Source organism: Malaclemys terrapin, chromosome 2, assembly GCF_027887155.1.
Source record: "Malaclemys terrapin pileata isolate rMalTer1 chromosome 2, rMalTer1.hap1, whole genome shotgun sequence".
Classification (NCBI taxonomy): Eukaryota; Metazoa; Chordata; order Testudines; family Emydidae; genus Malaclemys; species Malaclemys terrapin.
Window position 1 is genome coordinate 209973012 of NC_071506.1, and position 17526 is coordinate 209990537.

General features: G+C 47.2%; 2 protein-coding genes across 2 annotated transcripts in view; one reads left to right on the forward strand and one right to left on the reverse strand.

Annotated features, from left to right (window-relative positions):
• Positions 1-17526, reverse strand: part of LOC128832396 (collagen alpha-6(VI) chain-like) — a 104598-nt gene that overhangs the window by 71237 nt on the left and 15835 nt on the right. Inside the window, 4 exon segments of the mRNA XM_054019738.1 lie at positions 705-1271; positions 5292-5867; positions 8063-8620; positions 11286-11846. Of these exon segments, the coding sequence (XP_053875713.1) occupies positions 705-1271; positions 5292-5867; positions 8063-8620; positions 11286-11846 (2262 nt within the window).
• LOC128832400 (nucleolar protein 58-like) lies at positions 13749-15759 on the forward strand. The gene is made up of 2 exons (XM_054019744.1): positions 13749-13812; positions 14982-15759. Exons 1-2 carry the CDS (start codon positions 13797-13799, stop codon positions 15443-15445), a joined length of 480 nt encoding a protein of 159 aa, XP_053875719.1. The 5' UTR covers positions 13749-13796; the 3' UTR covers positions 15446-15759.

The window sequence follows — 17526 nt, forward strand, 5'->3', positions numbered from 1 at the left end:
ACCAGGGAGCTTGTTAAGGCTTCTGAGCATGGAGCTATCCCAGCATGCTTTGACTCAGCCCAAAGGTGAATTTCTATTGGCTGGGCATAGCGAGGAGCCTACAGTCAACTTGATGGCAGTCCTCAGTCTGTTTGGATGAAATACAATAACTTTTGAACTGGCATCTGCTAAGAGCAGCTTCAACCAAGTCTCTAATTACTTCTCTCTCAGACTGAAAGAAAAGAACGGTGAGGGGAGAAGAGGAAGCTGGGGGGAGGGGGCGGACACAGAACCCCTGCCATGAGGATCGGGTTGCAGTGAATCCCTGAAATAGAGGGGGAGGGGAGAGGAGCAAACAGAGTTTGTGGGAAGGAACAGATGAATGCAAGGAGCCCCCAGTGCGTGCAGCGAGCTTGACCTATGGAAGCAACAAAGTGTGCGACCCCCTAGTTTATTTTGAAAGTAGGAGCAAAACAGGTGCAGCCATTTGTGTGTTGCAGGAGTATGTAAACAAAGCATTTTCCCTGCATGTTCCAATCAGTAATTTTGGCCAGAGTAATTTATAAACACTGTCGCTAGAAAATTCAAACCTGGCTTTTATTAGTCCTCAGTGATGGTCAGAAATAATACAAGTTTGAAGAAAGATACCTCTAGAGGTGGGACAGAGGCAAGAAGTCAGGATTGAAATCTGAATTCCCCCCCCCCACCCCTTCATTTATACTTACTTATAGGAATATCAGGTTTGCATAGGTCACCAACTAGTCTTTTTTTAATAATCTTCAGCTCAGTGGAATCATTAACAGTGTACTTCCTTTCCGGGACGCCAGCTATTTGCGTGAGCTGCACGTGACTAATATTCCCAACTCCTATAGCATATATATTAACACCTTCCCTCCTCAGATCTTCTGCTGGTTCAGCAACATCATCACGTGACTTCCCGTCAGTGACTACCAGCAAAACTGGTTGGACGTTTCTTGTCGCTCTTCTGCTGCATGCTGGTGCAAAGAATTCCTTCACCCGCTTAAGTGCGCCTCCAATGAAAGTTCTATTTCCTTTCATCTGCTTAATGTTCTGAATTTGAATGTTAAGTTCTGATTTGTTCTGAAAAGCACCCAGGCTGAATTCTCTTTTATACCTGTCACTGTACTGGGCAATGCCAATTTGAACATTGCGATCATAATGAATCTGATCTATTATAACTTTCAAGAAAGACTTCACCAGGCTGAAGGAATCTGCCTTTATACTATTGGAACCATCAATCAAGAAAACAAGGTCTGCTTGAATTTCACACTCTGAAATGGAAAACAAAAGGAAAATTAGCTTATTATTTATATAGTGCTCATAACGTGCTTGCTCTTCACAGACAAATAAAAGACAGGGTCCCTGCCCTCAAAGAGTTTTCAGTCTAAACAGAGACAAGACAAAACAAGTGCAGACAAACACAAAGGAAGTGGGCAAGGTGAGAGCAGGACAAGGCTTACAAGTACAACACTGAGATTGCTTTGTTTTTTTAATATTTTTATTACATGGAAGTAATCACAATCCTATTTGGTTTTTTTAAGCTCACTTTGGGGAGAGACTGAGCATGAGGGAGTGTAGAGAGGGAAAGATGGGGAGGGGAAGAGGAAAGCTCAGAAGGAAAAAGAAGGAAAGGGGGATGGAGGCAGGCTGACATCCTACAGCAGGATGAGTGTGGTAGTTGAAGAGAGATGGAAGGAGATTAGGACAAACAGCAAATCAGTTGGGCAATCAGCAAGTGTAAAGGCAGATCAGAGTTTGTATTTTAGAGGACAAAACTTCTGATAACGTGAGGACACCGATTGTGGGTGAGTGAAGGCACTTCCCACCTCTTCCCTGCTCTGCTGCTGGAGGAATGAGAAAAACTCCAGCTCCAGAGACTTTAAGAACACTCCAAAGCGCCTCCTGCTGTTTTTTAAGTGGTCAGGGAGATGTGGCTATGAGCTCATGTTCCCAGGCATCTCCTGGTTGGATCTGGCATGGGATGGGGATTTCTGTTCCTCACTGGTGGGAGCAGAGTTCCATGGGTTGAGGTTTTTGAGACTGGAGCAACAGTGGGCTATTACAGGCTCACACAGAATCCGTGGGGAGGAGCAGAGATTCAGGCAAAGGACATTGCCTATATGCCTGTCCCTTTACAAATACTTTGGATGGTTTCTGCTTCTGGAACCACCTCCACGCTCCCCTGTATTCAGCATACATAAAAACAGGGCATGTGGGGCAGCCTAGTTCTCACAAAAGGGAAAGCAGTCTGTGCAACAACTGGATGCTAGCATGGAAGCCCCCCCCCCCCCCCAAAAGCCAGTGAACTGCAGCCCTTATACATTTCCAGCAGGTGTTCTGCTATTGTCCTCAGATAACAGAATGGACTAGAAGAACCTCAACTACTAGGCTTCAAGAGCCCTAACCCTTTACTGGACTTTCCCCTTATGGCCAAGTTAAGGATTGTCATTGTTGTAACTGACAAAAGCCTCATCTACACTGCGGGCGGTGTGTAGGATTTGTTTAGCTACAACCACAGTGAAAAGCAGGCTGCACCAACACTGTACTGGGCATCCACACATCAGTGAAAGGCTCTCACGGAGGGGAAAGGCTTGGGCAATAGGGAGCTGCCAGAGCCTTTCCTCACTGCCTGATGCTTGCTGGAGCATTTCCTCGCAAGCAGGACACTATACTGCTAAAAATAGTGTAGACAGGGGAGGCATGACTTGGGCATGGAGTGAGTATAGGATACATGCCCTAAGGTTCTGGCATGTCTTTATTTACTTAAGCAGAGCCTCTCTGTCTCAAGCTCTTAATACCTGTGGTAGAGGGGCATGCAGAGTATGTATTCTGCACCCCACAGTCAGTGTCGATCTAGCCTAAGGCATTGTAATAAGAATATGTATGACCTTCCTCCCAGCCGTAGTCAACTATTCGTTTACACAGGCATGCCTGTGAGTGCTTCCTGGGAGCCATACAGGATCTAGCCCCTATAGTGTTTGCCTCTGAGGTGCAGTACAGCTATCACACTACTGACTATCTAAATAAGTTTGGTGTACAATAGCACTCCAGTAGCCCCAAGAGGGGAGATTGATTCCAGTCCACTCTGACCCAGGGCACTGGTCAAATAATACAAACAGCAATTTGTAAATATTCTTGTGAATAAACACATTCACACTGATGGTATCCACAGAATCAGGTTATTCATTGTTTGAAAGTATTCTGACAGCTTCCAGACAAGTGAGAAAACTGTGGGAGTCACAGGAATGGCACAAATTTTAATTTGAACACTCATCTGAAAATTTATACATATAATTTCCCCCCCCCCATATGAATAAAGACATTCATCCAATCAGGGAGCAGAAACATGTGACTTATGTTGGCCAGCTAACAGTACAAATAATGAATAGAAAATAAGTGACCAGTTAGTAAAAAGCCCATAGGGTCACTGTAACACAGGGGCTGCTTACTGCCCCCTGGGCAACCCCCTTGCAGCCAGAGATCATTCTGCTGCACCCTGGCTCTGTTATCCCCTTTTCAGTACCCTTTAGAACTCATAGTTCAGAAGTGGTTCTGAGAATCCCGCCCAAGACATCCCATTTATTGAGTCCTCTGACACACACTGGCCCTGTAGGCCCCAGGCAGTTCAAGGTCCCTTTCGAGATTAACACACAAACTCACAGTCTTCACCCCAGCTGGCCTTTCCAGTCTCTTTCCTGCTTGTTCAGGGTCTCTCCCATGCCCTCACTGCCTAGAGACTTTCCTCCAACTTCAGCTTTTTTCCCCTGTTGACTGAGGGCCTTTACACAGATGGCAGAAAAGGGCTCCTGTAATCTATAAAACTATTTGCAACTTTCTCTCCCACCCTCCTGAACCTTCCTGCTCTTTTTATCCTGCCAGCTCCTGATTCAACCCAGGTGTGGTTCATCCTGCAATCAGGACTGGCTTAGTCCCAGGCTATCCAGCACATGGGGCCAACCACCCTGTTCCAATGACAGAGGCTAATCAGTGAACATTTAGGATTATATGCTAGAAATCTGGATTTATTTGCAAACAGTTTCAAACACTAAAAAGGACCAAATTTGACAATTCATTTGCAACAAATCATTCAACTAGCTGCACAGACCAGCAACCTAGAAAGTGCACCTAAAGTACTGATTTTTAACAAGGGACAGAGAAGGGCATTAGGAAAAATAGAAATTGTGGGGCCTAATTCTCCACTGACTTCAACATTACACGCTCCAGTACACAAGCATGAAGTGGGCATAAAACCCTACCAAACTGGATTTCCTCACTAGTAGGAGTAGCATTTTAGTGTCTCTTTGCCAAGATGCAAGTGACTCCTCTGGGATGCAAAGATCTCTGTGATCCCTCCTATGGCCTGTGGGCAAATAGACAGGAGCATGGACAAGCAAAAGAGGATGAATCTGACTAGTTGGTCATTCAAATGTGTGTTTTTATACAGCACAGGAGTTTGGAAGTGTAGACCTACGTGTAACTGTATGGGACTAGAGCACTGGTGGGCAACCTGCAGCCGGTTAGGGTAATCCGCTGGTGGGCCACAAGACAGTTTGTTTACATCGCTGTTCCCAACCAATGGGAGCTGCAAGAAGCTGTGGGCCGCTGGGATGTGCTGGCCGCCACTTCCTGCGGCTCCCATTGGCCAGGAACGGCGAACTGTGGCCACTGGGAGCTGCAGGCGGCCATCCCTGTGGACGGTCAAAGTAAACACACAGTCTCACAGTCTGCCAGTGGATTCCCTGAGAGGCTGCAGGTTGCCCACCACTGGCCGCTGTGCAGTTTGCATGGTGTAAGTTTCCTCATAATTGCCACTGCATTTTGATTGCCACTTGCAATAGTCCCCAGCTGCCTGTTCTTGCCTATTTCCTCAGCAGAGCTCATCAACCAGGCCAAAGCATGTGGTGCTTTTGTGATGTAGATAAATGCCTATCCCCACAACAACTAGTCTAATCAAAGTGAAACCTGAACTCAGGCCTTTTAAAGTGAAAGGTTAGTGCCCTAATTTTACCTTTATGAAAGTTTTGAACCTGCACAGACTAACAATAATATCAACCATTTAAGCAATGAAAATCCTCCGTTGTAGGATCAAGTAAGGATAAGCTTTAAGAAACTTTCGCTTTTGCCTATAGCTTGCCTTGCTAAAGAGAAAATACCACAGGAAGCTAGATATACAAATGAAGCCATACACGTTGCTTTGAAATTTTAGAGATGTGTCTCCCCATCTTTGCCAATTTTTAAATAAAACGATGAGGAAAGTTTAAACAGTATAGACTAGTAAAACAAACACTTACCTGGTTTTGAATCATCACATATTTTTTCTGATATTGCTACAGATGTGTTTTTGAGTCCTTCAAATGTATTCACATAGTAATATTTGTCTTTTGATCCAGCCATGGCCAAAAGCTCATCAGGTTTTGCTCCTTCTATCCCAACAGCATAGATAATAATTCCATTGTCTCTTAATCTCTTGGCTGTGTCACCGAGCTGTGCTGCATCTTGGGAGTCACCGTCTGTTATCACTATAAGAATCTGTGGAACTCCCCTGCTCTTGCGGCCTCCATGCTCCTGAGCAAACAGAGCTTCCGAATAGCCAACTGCCTTGGCTGTGTACGTTGAACCTCCTTTAGTTATGTCATTCTGGATAGCCTCAACAATCTCGGATTTTGTTGCGTATGTATTAAGGTAGAAAAACGTTTCTGGTTCATCAGAATATTTTACAGCTCCAAACTGAACTCTATCTGGAGCGACATCAGATTTTTTCACCAAGTCAATCATGAATTTTTTCATGGTCTGGTATTCTAAGGAATTTATGCTCCCAGATCCATCTATCACAAACACAACATCTAATCTTTCTATCCTTTTGCATTCTGTAAAAGAACAAATGACAAAACAAAAAAACCCAAACAGGTAAGTAAGTACAGACTCTTACTGAATCTTTCTTACTAGCCCCCTTATATTCAAGACAAGCTTGTGAATTTGGATCACTTTTTGGAGGCAGTAACACAACTGAACAGCCTATGTTAGGCATGTTTTGGGAAAATCCACCAGTACACAACAGAAGAGTCTAACCACTAATTCTAAAATAACTGAGAGTTTCAAATTAATCTAAAATCCAGAGGGACAGGGGGTGGGGTGAAGAAATGAATAGTAACACAACAGAATGGGATCAGGCTAGATGATCAGAATGGCCTCTTCAGGCCTTAAAATTCTATGAATCTGTATTCTATTAGAATACAAGCACCAATTAAAAGCTTGTATTTTCATTTTTGGAGTTATGTCAAATTTCCGTGACCCTTGTTCTACTACAGCGTCACCATACACACAGTTTTATTTACTGTTTACTAATGGAAATGAGCCAAATTCTGCTGCCATTTGCATCTATGCAACCACACTGAAATGCATGGAGACCCACCAGGCATCAATGACAGCGGAATTTATTTTCTTCTTTGGATCTATTGCAATATTTTCTTCTTTGTGTAAGAAAGATGTTCAATTTGGAGACTGAAGCCTTGCCATCCCTGCACAGCCCCCAAGGCGCTATGTTGCAGTGACCAAAAAGGGCTGAACGGGACTTTTGTGAAACCCATTAAAATTACTCCTAAACTAAAGATCAGCATTTATGACGAGGAGATGGGAAGTCAATACCGGATTAACAGTTTTGTAAGGAGGACATTGTAGCTCCTAAACATGGAACAAAATATATACCTTTCAGGGCAGGTTTGATCTGTTCTCACTTTGCAACAGCAAAAATGTGTTTTCTGCAATTGGATAAGTGAGTGCAAAAGAGACCCAGATCTCAGTCCTGTAAGCCCCTGAAATGGAACATGCAATGTGCAAAGATGAGAGAGACTCCTTGTGCTCTCCCCAGCCACATTGCATGGGGCCAGGCATAACCTGGCCCTGGGCTATTCCATTTTTCAGGTTCTTATGCAACAGCAAGTGCAATGTTTGGATAGCAGCCTCTGCAGGGAAGTGTTTGCACAGATGGTTATCACTCTATTTTATTCTATATAGGTTCTTATACTGCAATCATCACCTTAATATACCTGTGTGCCTTCCAGCCATGTATTGAGCAGTGAGTTTTTTCTCTCATCCTCTCCCCAGGGGCAAAAGTGTGTTTAGTGAGTTGTTTTGAATGTCACCTTCACTCCCCATATATTTATGTTAGAGAAGGCAAGGTCAAAGGAAAACACCTTGCACTTGGAGTGGAAAGTGGAGAGGTTTGTGACAGACCTTAGTTCCTGTGAGAGTTCATTTCACACAGTCCTGGACTGGGACCCCCCCAAAATGAGTAGCATGTGGTCACTACCATTTTCATCTATCTGTACACAGTTTTATGCCTCTTTTGCACCTATTTAAATGCTTCTGTCAACACATTTTCTTAAAAGACTTGGCTACATTGGGTTTGAACCACATCTGGAACCCAAACTGAAACTTGTAAATACGGTTCCAACAAAACTAGTTTCCGGTGCTGTATTGCTGGCAACACAGATGGGGGCCAGACTCTCTCTCTCTCTCTCTCTCTCTCTCTGTCTGTGCGCGCGCACCTATCTATCTTCTAGGCCATTCAGGGTTCCTGTGTAAATGAGTACTACTAAAGTCTATCAGGTAAATACAACCTATAGAGCTCATTTCTGCCCTTATTTACATGGTGTACAATTTCTATGACTTCAATAGAAGTTGCACCCTTGTAAATGAGGGCAGAACTAGGCCATTAGTGTGAACAAGAATCAGTCCCCAAGGATGTTTTACACTGCCAGAACACCACAAAGGAGCCTTAGTATAAGTGAGAATCAGATTCTTAGTCTTTTCTTACACCCATTTGAGAGAATATAGCATCTTTGAAAGCTAGTAGGACAGGCCTCCTGGCACCATGAGACAAATTCTACCTTCATTTTCTCGCACACTTCTCATCCCTGTAGGCATCTCCAAAAGAAGATGACATTGCAAGTAGAAAGCATGCCTGTTTATTTACTTTATTACAATACTCAACTATCTGGACAGAGCAAAATTCCTACACAGACATAGATTGACATGAGTTATTGAAAACGACAGTGCTTACTCTCATGAGGTGTGCATATTCCAAAGATGATCTCATCTTCTATGTGCTTCAGAATATCAAACTTCTCAACGTAAAAAACCAGCTCACGCTTCCCACTAATCTCTTCCAGCTGAGTTTTATTTGCATTAAACACCCCAACAGAGTAGATAATAACACCTTGATCACGTAAGGCTTTTGCTGGACCTTTTACTTCATCCTGCGCTTCCCCATCTGTAATCAGGATAAGAATCTTTTTGACAGTGGGACGTGCACCTTTGGGAGGCTTGAAATAATCAGCTACAAATGTCAAAGCGCCTCCTGTTAGTGTATTTTCCCCTATAAGAGACATTCTAGCAATAGCACTGAAAATGTCACTTTTTGAAGAGTATCGGTCAAGCTGGAACTCTTCGTGTTGTGTGCCACTGAACTGGACGACCCCAACCTGCACTCGGTCTGTGCTGATGTCAGATTTGTTCACCAGTTCTCTCATAAAGTTTTTCATTTTCAAAAAGTTCTCTGGTCCTATGCTTCCAGAGCTGTCCACTAGAAACATGATGTCAGCTGTCATTTCTTTGCAGGCTATAGAAGAAAACATTTATATTAATATAATCCAGGCTGTACATTAAAAATAAGTTAATAGACTTAACTGGGGCAGGATGATCTGGGATAGATGGTGGGTGCTAAGATTTCTGGCTGTGCTGGGTAAATGGGGGAATAGCGAGGTAGGTGGATGGGTGCTGTCTGGAGAATAACTGGGATGAGGAGCCTGGGGCCAATACTGGGCCCTCTCTCACATTCTGTTACTGCCTCCTCCTCCAGTTGCTGCTATGCATTAGAATAGGGTTACCATATTTCCACAAGCAAAAAAGAGGACACGGGGGGAGGAGCCCCGCTCAAGCCCCGCCCCATCCACTCCCTCCCACTTCCCACGCCCTGATTACCCCCCTCAGAACTCCCAACCCTCCCACTCCTTGTCCCCTGACTGCCCCCTCCTGGGACCCCTGCCACTAACTGCCCCTTAGGACTCCACCCCCATCTAAGCCGCCCTGCTTCTTGTCCCCTGACTGCCCCCTCCTGAGAACCCCCCACCCTCACTGCCCCCCTACAACCCTAACTGTCCTCTGACTGCCCCAACCCTTATCCACACTCCCACCCCATATTCACACCTCTGTCCCCAGACAGACCCCCCCCCGGGACTCCCATGCCCTATCCAACTGCTCCCCGCCCCCGACAGGACCCCCAGAACTCCCGACCCATCCAACCCCCTCTGCTCCCTGCCTGCCTCGACCCCTCTCCACACCCCTGCCCCCCTGACAGCACCCCCAGAACCCCAGACCCATCTAACCCCCCCTGCTCCCTGTCCCTGACTGTCCCAACCCCTCTCCACACCCCTGCCCCCCTGACAGCCCCCCCCAGAACCCCTGACCTATCTAACCCCCCCGCTCCCTGTCCCTGACTGTCCCAACTCCTCTCCACACCCCTGCCCCCCTGACAGCACCCCCCCCGAACTCCCGACCCATCCAATCCTCCCTCCCTGTCCCCTGACTAGGGCCGACTTTAAAGAGCCCAGGAATCGGGCTGCGCTCTGGCCAGAGCTCCGCCCGGGGTTGCGGGGCTTCGGGCCGGGCCGGCACGCTCAGCTGGAACCGGGGCCGGCGCTGCTGGGGCCCGAGCCGGGCCGGAGGTGCTCAGCTGGCGCACTCAGCCGGAACCGGGGCCACCGCCCTGGGGCCCGAGCCGAGCCGGAGCCACTGGGGCCGCCGGCGCCGCTCGGCCAGGGCCGCGCCTCCCTGGAGCTCTCCTCCTCGCGCCCCCCTGCCCCAGCTTACCTGCTGCTGCCTCCCACCTGCCCCTGCTTCTTTTCAGACTTCCCGCGAAGATCTGATTTGCGGGAAGCAGGGGAGGGGGAGGAGCAGGGGGGGCGGAGCATTCAGGGGAGGGGAGGAGGGGGAAGACAGCTGCGGAGCCGGACAGCGTGGTAAGGCTGCAGGGGATGGGGGGGAGCTGGGAAGGGGCTTTGGCTGCCCAGTGGCACTTGGCCGCCGCTTTTCTGTCTATAAATAGCCGACGAGGGGGAAATCCCGGACATTTTTAGATTTTTAAAAATCCCCCCCGATGGCTATTTATAGACCAAAAAGCCGGACATGTTCGGGGAAATCCGGACATATGGTAGCCCTACATTAGAATCTACTAGGGAGCACCTAGAAGTGAGGCAGAGAGGTCACCCAAGTGTCACAGCAGCTTCCAGGAGAATCAACTGCAGAGCTGTCCCTACAGCCTAACCGGGTGCATGAGGATCCGGATGGGCTGAGCGCAGGTATGACAGGGCTGCTGCTTGTGTGAGTGTCACATGAGTTGCATGACACTGGACAGCACTGCTATAAGTTTAATAGGGTTGCTAAGGGGAGGTTTGCTAGGCACATGCATTTACACACACAGGAGAGATATAGCTTGTGCTTGGTTGTCTGAGCTACTTCCATTCAGTGTCTCACAAATCAATACAGGCACAAAAGATTCAGGGGTTTACAGCTGTGTATAAGCATATGATACTAGTATTCTAATAATGTACCTGTTAATCACAAACACCAACTTGACATAGCTCACTGCTAGAGAATTTAGCTTGCATTTGTTTTCCTCTTACTCTTTGTGTGTGTGTGGGGAGGAGAGTGGGGGTTGAAGGCTACTGAGCATCACAGTCTTACAAAGACAATGATCTTAAATTTCACCCTGCCTGACTGCAGCCTGACGGTAGGGTTAGTGCTCTGTGGGCATTTGAACAATTCATGATACAGGTATTTACATTGGGACAATAGCAACACAACATGACAAGTTGGAAAACACACTACTTGATGTAGGACTACCCTCTTCAGTTGAAAAGCAATCTTGTTCATTACAGAGCTGAGAAAAATAAAAGAGGAAGGAAAAGCAGTGCTTTGATGCTCTGACTGAAACCAAATAAAAATACCCTTGCTTTTTTAAAACAAATGTTGAACATACACAGAATAGATTTAAAAAAGAAAGAAAGAAAGAAAGAAAGAAAGAAAACTGCATTATTTATAATTGGCTTGCAGACAGCCATCTCAGTTCAAAATGTGCCCAAAGTATATTTATACATTTCAGTTATTCAGGCTGGAGTAATATGCTTATCATGTTTTAAACTTAAAATTATTTGTTATACAAGAGGAGGCTCCGCATTCAATTAGCGCTCTGAGTTCAAAGGGCAAAAATCAAAATTTTCCCTTACCTTCTCCAGAATAGATCCCTTGAACAATTTCATTTTTTATCTTTTTCAAGGAATCAAACTCTTGCACAAAGAAAGTCCTGCTCTCTGACCCTGCAATCTCATGGAGCTGTGCTTCATTTGCACCTTTTACACCAATGGCATAAATATAAACTTTCTCATTCCTCAGTCTCTCAGCAGGCTCCTTCACACTGTCATGTGACACCCCATCTGTTAGGACAATGACGTAACAAGGCACCCTGCCAGCTCTCTGCTCCCTTGCCCTTTTAAACAGTGGCTGTATGAAAGTCAACGCTTCTCCAATATAGGTATCCCCGTATATTTGCCTAATGTTGTCAAAGGCCGTCTCTAAATCATTTGTTTTGCTGTATTCATCAAGTTCAAACTCCAGTCTTTTGTCATGTGAGAACTGCACAGCTCCAAAGCGAACTTTATTCGGCCCTATGTTAAACATCTTAATCACTTCCTTCAAAAATGTTTTGATATCTCCGAAGGGAGCAGGATCAATGCTTGTTGAGCCATCAATGAGGACATAAATATCAGCTTCCTCTGTGTCCACACATCCTACATGGAAAAATAAATTGCATACAGCATTAGTGTGAGAAGAAAATGTAAAGCGAGAAACACTGAGAGAAGCACCAAAGCATATAGACTTGTAATTAGGGCCCAGAGTCAACCAGTATTGACACAAACCAGGTGGAGTTCCACAGCGGCAAAAAAATCTGCCAGAGAGTGAGGTTATTATGGTGCAAAGTGGCTGTAACCTCAATGTAAAGTAACAATGTCTGAGAATTGCTGGTTATTTATCTTTTGATAACTGGAGTTCAGGTTTTGATCCCTATCTGTATGCCACCTGAGGTGTGCATGCACTTCATATGCCTAAAACCAGAAGATTTTTCAACGGCAGTGTTTCTTGGTCTGTATCTGTGCCCATCACTTCCTTGTATTCCAATTCAAGGCATAAGGGACCACATGGATTGACCACCTCTCCAGTTCCTTTTCTACCATGAATAACCCAAGGAAGGGATCAGAAGCAGATAGGAAGGAGGGTGGGAAGTGGAATACAGATTGGGACCACATATCTTGAAGAACACCAGTTACTGTAAGGTAAGTAACCAGAATTTCTTCAAATGACGGTCCCTAGGTGTGTTCCATTCAAGGTGGCTCACAAGCAGTACTCAATGAGGAGGGTGCAGGGAACCCTGATGTCTTTGGCAGCCTGATTCTGCAATCTGAAAGGATACGTCTGCTGAAGAAACTCATTCTAGGGCATAATGCCTAGTAAAAATGTGCATAGAGCTCCATGTTGCCACTCTACAGATCTCCAGAAGGGGAACTCCATGAAGCAAAGCCACTGATGTAACCTGTACACCTTGTGTGGGAGGGTTCACCATCAGCTCACAGCTTGATGCAACTTCAAATCCATTTAGAAAATCTCAAATGTATGAAATGACAAGCAAAGGAGACAACTAGACTAGGAGATTCCCTGAAGGGTTCTGTCATCTGCAGGTAGAATGCTCAGGCTCAATAAACATCCAGAGAATGGTGCTCCCTGTCTTTTCTGGTGGCATAATATTTTGGGTGGAAGATAGCTAGGGCCTGGTCTACACTACGACTTTAATTCGGATTTATCAGCTTTAATTCGAATTAACCCTGCAACCGTCCACACAACGCCGCTATTTATTTCGATGTAAAGGGCCCTTTAAATCGATTTCTGTACTCCACCCCGACGAGCGGAGTAGTGCCAAAATCGATTTTAGCAATTCGAATTAGGGTTAGTGTGGCCGCAATTCGATGGTATTGGCCTCCGGGAGCTATCCCACAGTGCATCATTGTGACCGCTCTGGACAGCAATCTAAACTCGGATGCACTGGCCAGGTAGACAGGAAAAGCCCCGCGAACATTTGAATTCCATTTCCTGTTTGCCCAGCGTGGAGAGCACAGGTGACCACAGATAGCTCATCAGCACAGGTAACCATGCAGGCTGATAATCGAAAAAGAGCACCAGCATGGACCGTGAGGGAGGTACTGGATCTGATCGCTGTATGGGGAGAGGATTCAGTGCTTGCAGAACTTCGTTCTAAAAGACGAAATGCAAAAACTTTTGAAAAAATCTCCAAGGGAATGATGGAGAGAGGCCACAATAGGGACTCAGATCAGTGCCGCGTGAAAGTCAAGGAGCTCAGACAAGCCTATCAAAAAACAAAGGAGGCAAACGGTCGCTCCGGGTCAGAGCCGCAGACATGCCGCTTCTACGCTGAGCTGCATGCAATTCTAGGGGGGGCTGCCACCACTACCCCACCTGTGTTCGTGGATTCTGGGTCGGGGATAGTCTCATCAGCGATGCCTGAGGATTCTGCCGATGGGGTAGAGGAGGAGGAGGAGGAGGAGGAGGAGGATGAGCTTGCAGAGAGCACACAGCACTCCATTCTCCCCAACAGCCAGGATCTTTTTATCACTCTGACTGAAGTACCCTCCCAAGCCTCCCAAGCCAGTACCCAAGACTCTGACCCCATGGAAGGGACCTCAGGTGAGTTTACCTTTTAAAATATAAAACTTGTTTTAAAAGCAAACGGTTTTTAATGATTACTTTGCCTGACTTTGCATTCGCGGTCAGTTCAGCTACTGGAAATGTCTGTAGCTACTGGAAAAGTCTGTTAACGTGTATGGGGATGGAGCGGAAATCCTCCAGGGACATCTCCATGAAGCTCTCCTGGAGGTACTCCGAAAGCCTTGCCAGAAGGTTTCTGGGCAGTGCATCCTTATTCCCTCCTCCATGGTAGGACACTTGACCACGCCATGCTTGCAGCAAGTAATCTGGTATCATTGCCTGACAAAGCCTGGCAGCGTATGGTCCCGGTGTTTGCTGGCATTCAAGCAACATCCATTCTTTATCTTGTTGTGTAATCCTCAGGAGAGTGATATCACTCCTGGTAACCTGGTTGAAATACGGGAACTTAATTAAGGGGACAGAGGTGGCCGTTCCTACTGGGCTGTTTGCCTGTGGCGGAAAATAAATCCTTCCCTGCAGTTAGCCAAGCGCAGATGGGAAATTGGCCCTGAGTTTTTCGCGTTTGGCTAGCAGGGATCTTCCCTGTTACCAGCCACGCGGTGGGGGGAGGGGTACCGTGATCATCCCAGAGAATTCATGGCGGGAGGGGGGCGGCGGCGGGGCGGGGGGGGGGGTTAGTTTGGTGCCTGCAGGGATCTTCCCTGATACCAGCCACACGGTGGGGGGGAGGGGTACAGCGATCATCCCAGAGAATTCATGGCGAGAGGGGGGGGTGGTTAGTTTGTTTTCTGGTGCTGCTGAATGTTAACAGAAAAACCGCAGCACTCTACTTGCCTGAAGGGGCCCAGACAAGCCCCCCCACACTGCCCCCCCCCCCCAACTGGCTGAGATTGGCCAGGCTTCTGCAGCACTCTACAGGCTATGCTTGGTATGTGGGAAAGGAGGGTGCAGAAGCTGTAAAACAATGGCTTACCATGGCCGCATGCAAGCCGAATTCTGTTGCCCAGACCTGTGATCTCTAGCAGCAAAGCCACAGGCACTCAGCATTAAGAGGCAAAATGCGACCTTGCACAGAAATCACATGTGCTATGTAATGTGAACAGTGTTGGTCACCGTGAAAGAGTATAAGCATTGTTCTGCAAAATGTATCTTTTAAAACAATTCTCTCTTTTTTCCCCTCCCTACAGCAGCTGCAAATTCCTCAAGCCTCCCTCCTCCATCCCGAAGGTTATCACAGATAAGGCGTCGTAAGAAGAGAACGCGAGAGGAGATGTTTTCGGAAATTATGGAATCCAGCCGCAGTGACAGAGCTCATGTGAATGAGTGGAAGGAAACAGTTTCAAAGTATAGGAAAGAAGTCAGTGAACGTGAGGACAGGAGGGACCAACGTGAGGAGAGGAGGGACCAACGTGAGGAGAGGAGGGACGCTCGAGATGAGAGGTGGCGGCAGGAAGACCAGAGGATGAAGGATGCAACGCTGGGGCTGCTCCGGCGTCTGGTGGAGGTTCAGGAACGGCTGCTGGAAAACAGACTGCCGCTTCAGCCCCTGTTTCACCCTCCCCCCTCCCCATGTTCCGTATCCTCCTCACCCAGACGTGTAAGAACTCGGGGGGGGGGAGGCTCCGTACACCTTCCCATTCCACCCCAGTAGACAGCCCAAGCAAAAGGCTGTCATTTTTTTAACCTTTTCTTTGTGGCTTTTTCCTTCCCAGCAATCCTCCTCCCAAATACCACCCGGGTTCCCTCCCTCTTTTTCTAATCTATTAATAAAGAATAAATGATTTTTAAATGATAGTGACTTTATTTGGTTTGAAAGAAAGCTGGGGGAAGGGGCAGGGTGGGTTCCTTACAGAAAATCAGTCAATAAAGGGGGCGGGTTTTCATGAAGGAGAAACAAACAGATATTTCACACGGTAGCCTGGCCAGCCATGAAACTGGTTTTTAAAGCTTCTCTGATGCACAGCGCTTCATGGTGTGCTCTTCTAATCGCCCTGGTGTCTGGCTGCGCGTAATCAGCAGCCAGGCGATTTGCCTCAGCCTCCCACCCCGCCATAAAGGTCTCCCCCTTACTTTCACAGAGATTGTGGAGCACACAGCAAGCAGAAATAACAATGGGGAGATTTCTTTGGCTGAGGTCAGAGCGAGTCAATAATGATCTCCAGCGACCTTTTAAACGGCCAAATGCACATTCTACCACCATTCTGCACTTGCATAGCCTGTAGTTAAACAGCTCCTGACTCCTGTCCAGGCTGCCTGTGTATGGCTTCATAAGCCATGGCATTAAGGGGTAGGCTGGGTCCCCAAGAATAACTATGGGCATTTCAACATCCCCAACGGTTATTTTCTGGTCCGGAAAGTAAGTCCCTTGCTGCAGCCCTTTAAACAGAGTAGTGTTCCTGAAGACGCGAGCGTCATGAACCCTTCCCGCCCAGCCCGCGTTGATGTTGGTGAAACGTCCCTTGTGATCCACAAGTGCTTGCAGCACCATTGAAAAGTACCCCTTGCGGTTTATGTACTCGGTGGCTTGGTGCTCCGGTGCCAAGATAGAGATATGGGTTCCGTCTATTGCCCCACCACAGTTAGGGAATCCCATTGCAGCAAAACCATCCACTATAGCCTGCACATTTCCCAGAGTCACAAACTTTCGTAGCAGCACCTGAGTGATTGCTTTGGCTACTTGCATCACAGCAGCCCCCACAGTAGATTTGCCCACTCCAAATTGATTCCCGACTGACCGGTAGCTGTCTGGCGTTGCAAGCTTCCACAGGGCTATCGCCACGCGCTTCTCAACTGTGAGGGCTGCTCTCATCTTGGTATTCTGGCGTTTCAGGGCAGGGGACAGCAAGTCACAAAGTTCCATGAAAGTGCCCTTACGCATGCGAAAGTTCCGCAGCCACTGGGAATCGTCCCAGACCTGCAATACTATGCGGTCCCACCAGTCTGTGCTTGTTTCCCTTGCCCAGAATCGGCGTTCCATGGATAGAATCTGCCCCATTAACAACATGATCTCCAAAGCACCGGGGCCTGTGGTTTCACTGAATTCTGTATCCGTGTCCGTGTCCATGTCCTCATCATGCTTGTCGCTGCGCTGCCGCCGCCGCTGCCTCCTCGCCTCGTTTCTCTGGTCCTGGCTGAGCATAAACTCCACGAGAACGCGCGAGGTGTTTACAATATTCATGACTGCTGTCTTGAGCTCAGCGGGCTCCATGCTTGCCGTGGTATGGAGTCTGCAGTGTTCACCCACCCAGGAAAAAAGGCGCGAAAATGGTTGTCTGCCGTCCGTTGCTTTCATGCAGGGAGGGAGGGAGGAGGTGAGGCTGTACCCAGAACCACCTGCGACGATGTTTTTTGTCCCATCAGGCACTGGGATCTTAACCCACAATCCCAATGGGCGCGGGAGACTGCGGGAACTATGGGATAGCTATGGAATTGCTACCCACAGTGCAACGGTGCAGAAATTGACGCTAGCCCCGGTACTTGGACGCACACCACCGAAGTAATGTGCTTAGTGTGGCCGCATTCATTTCAACTTTATACAACCTGTTTTTCAAATCCGAATTATCTAAATTCGGATTAATCCCGTAGTGTAGACATACCCTAGGTATATGACCTGATTTAAATGGTATTCAGAGGGAACATTTGAAATGAGTATGGGCTGTAACCTCAAAGAAACCTTATCCTTATGGAAGACTGTGCAGGAGGGTCCACCTTAAGGGCCCCAAGTTCACCTAC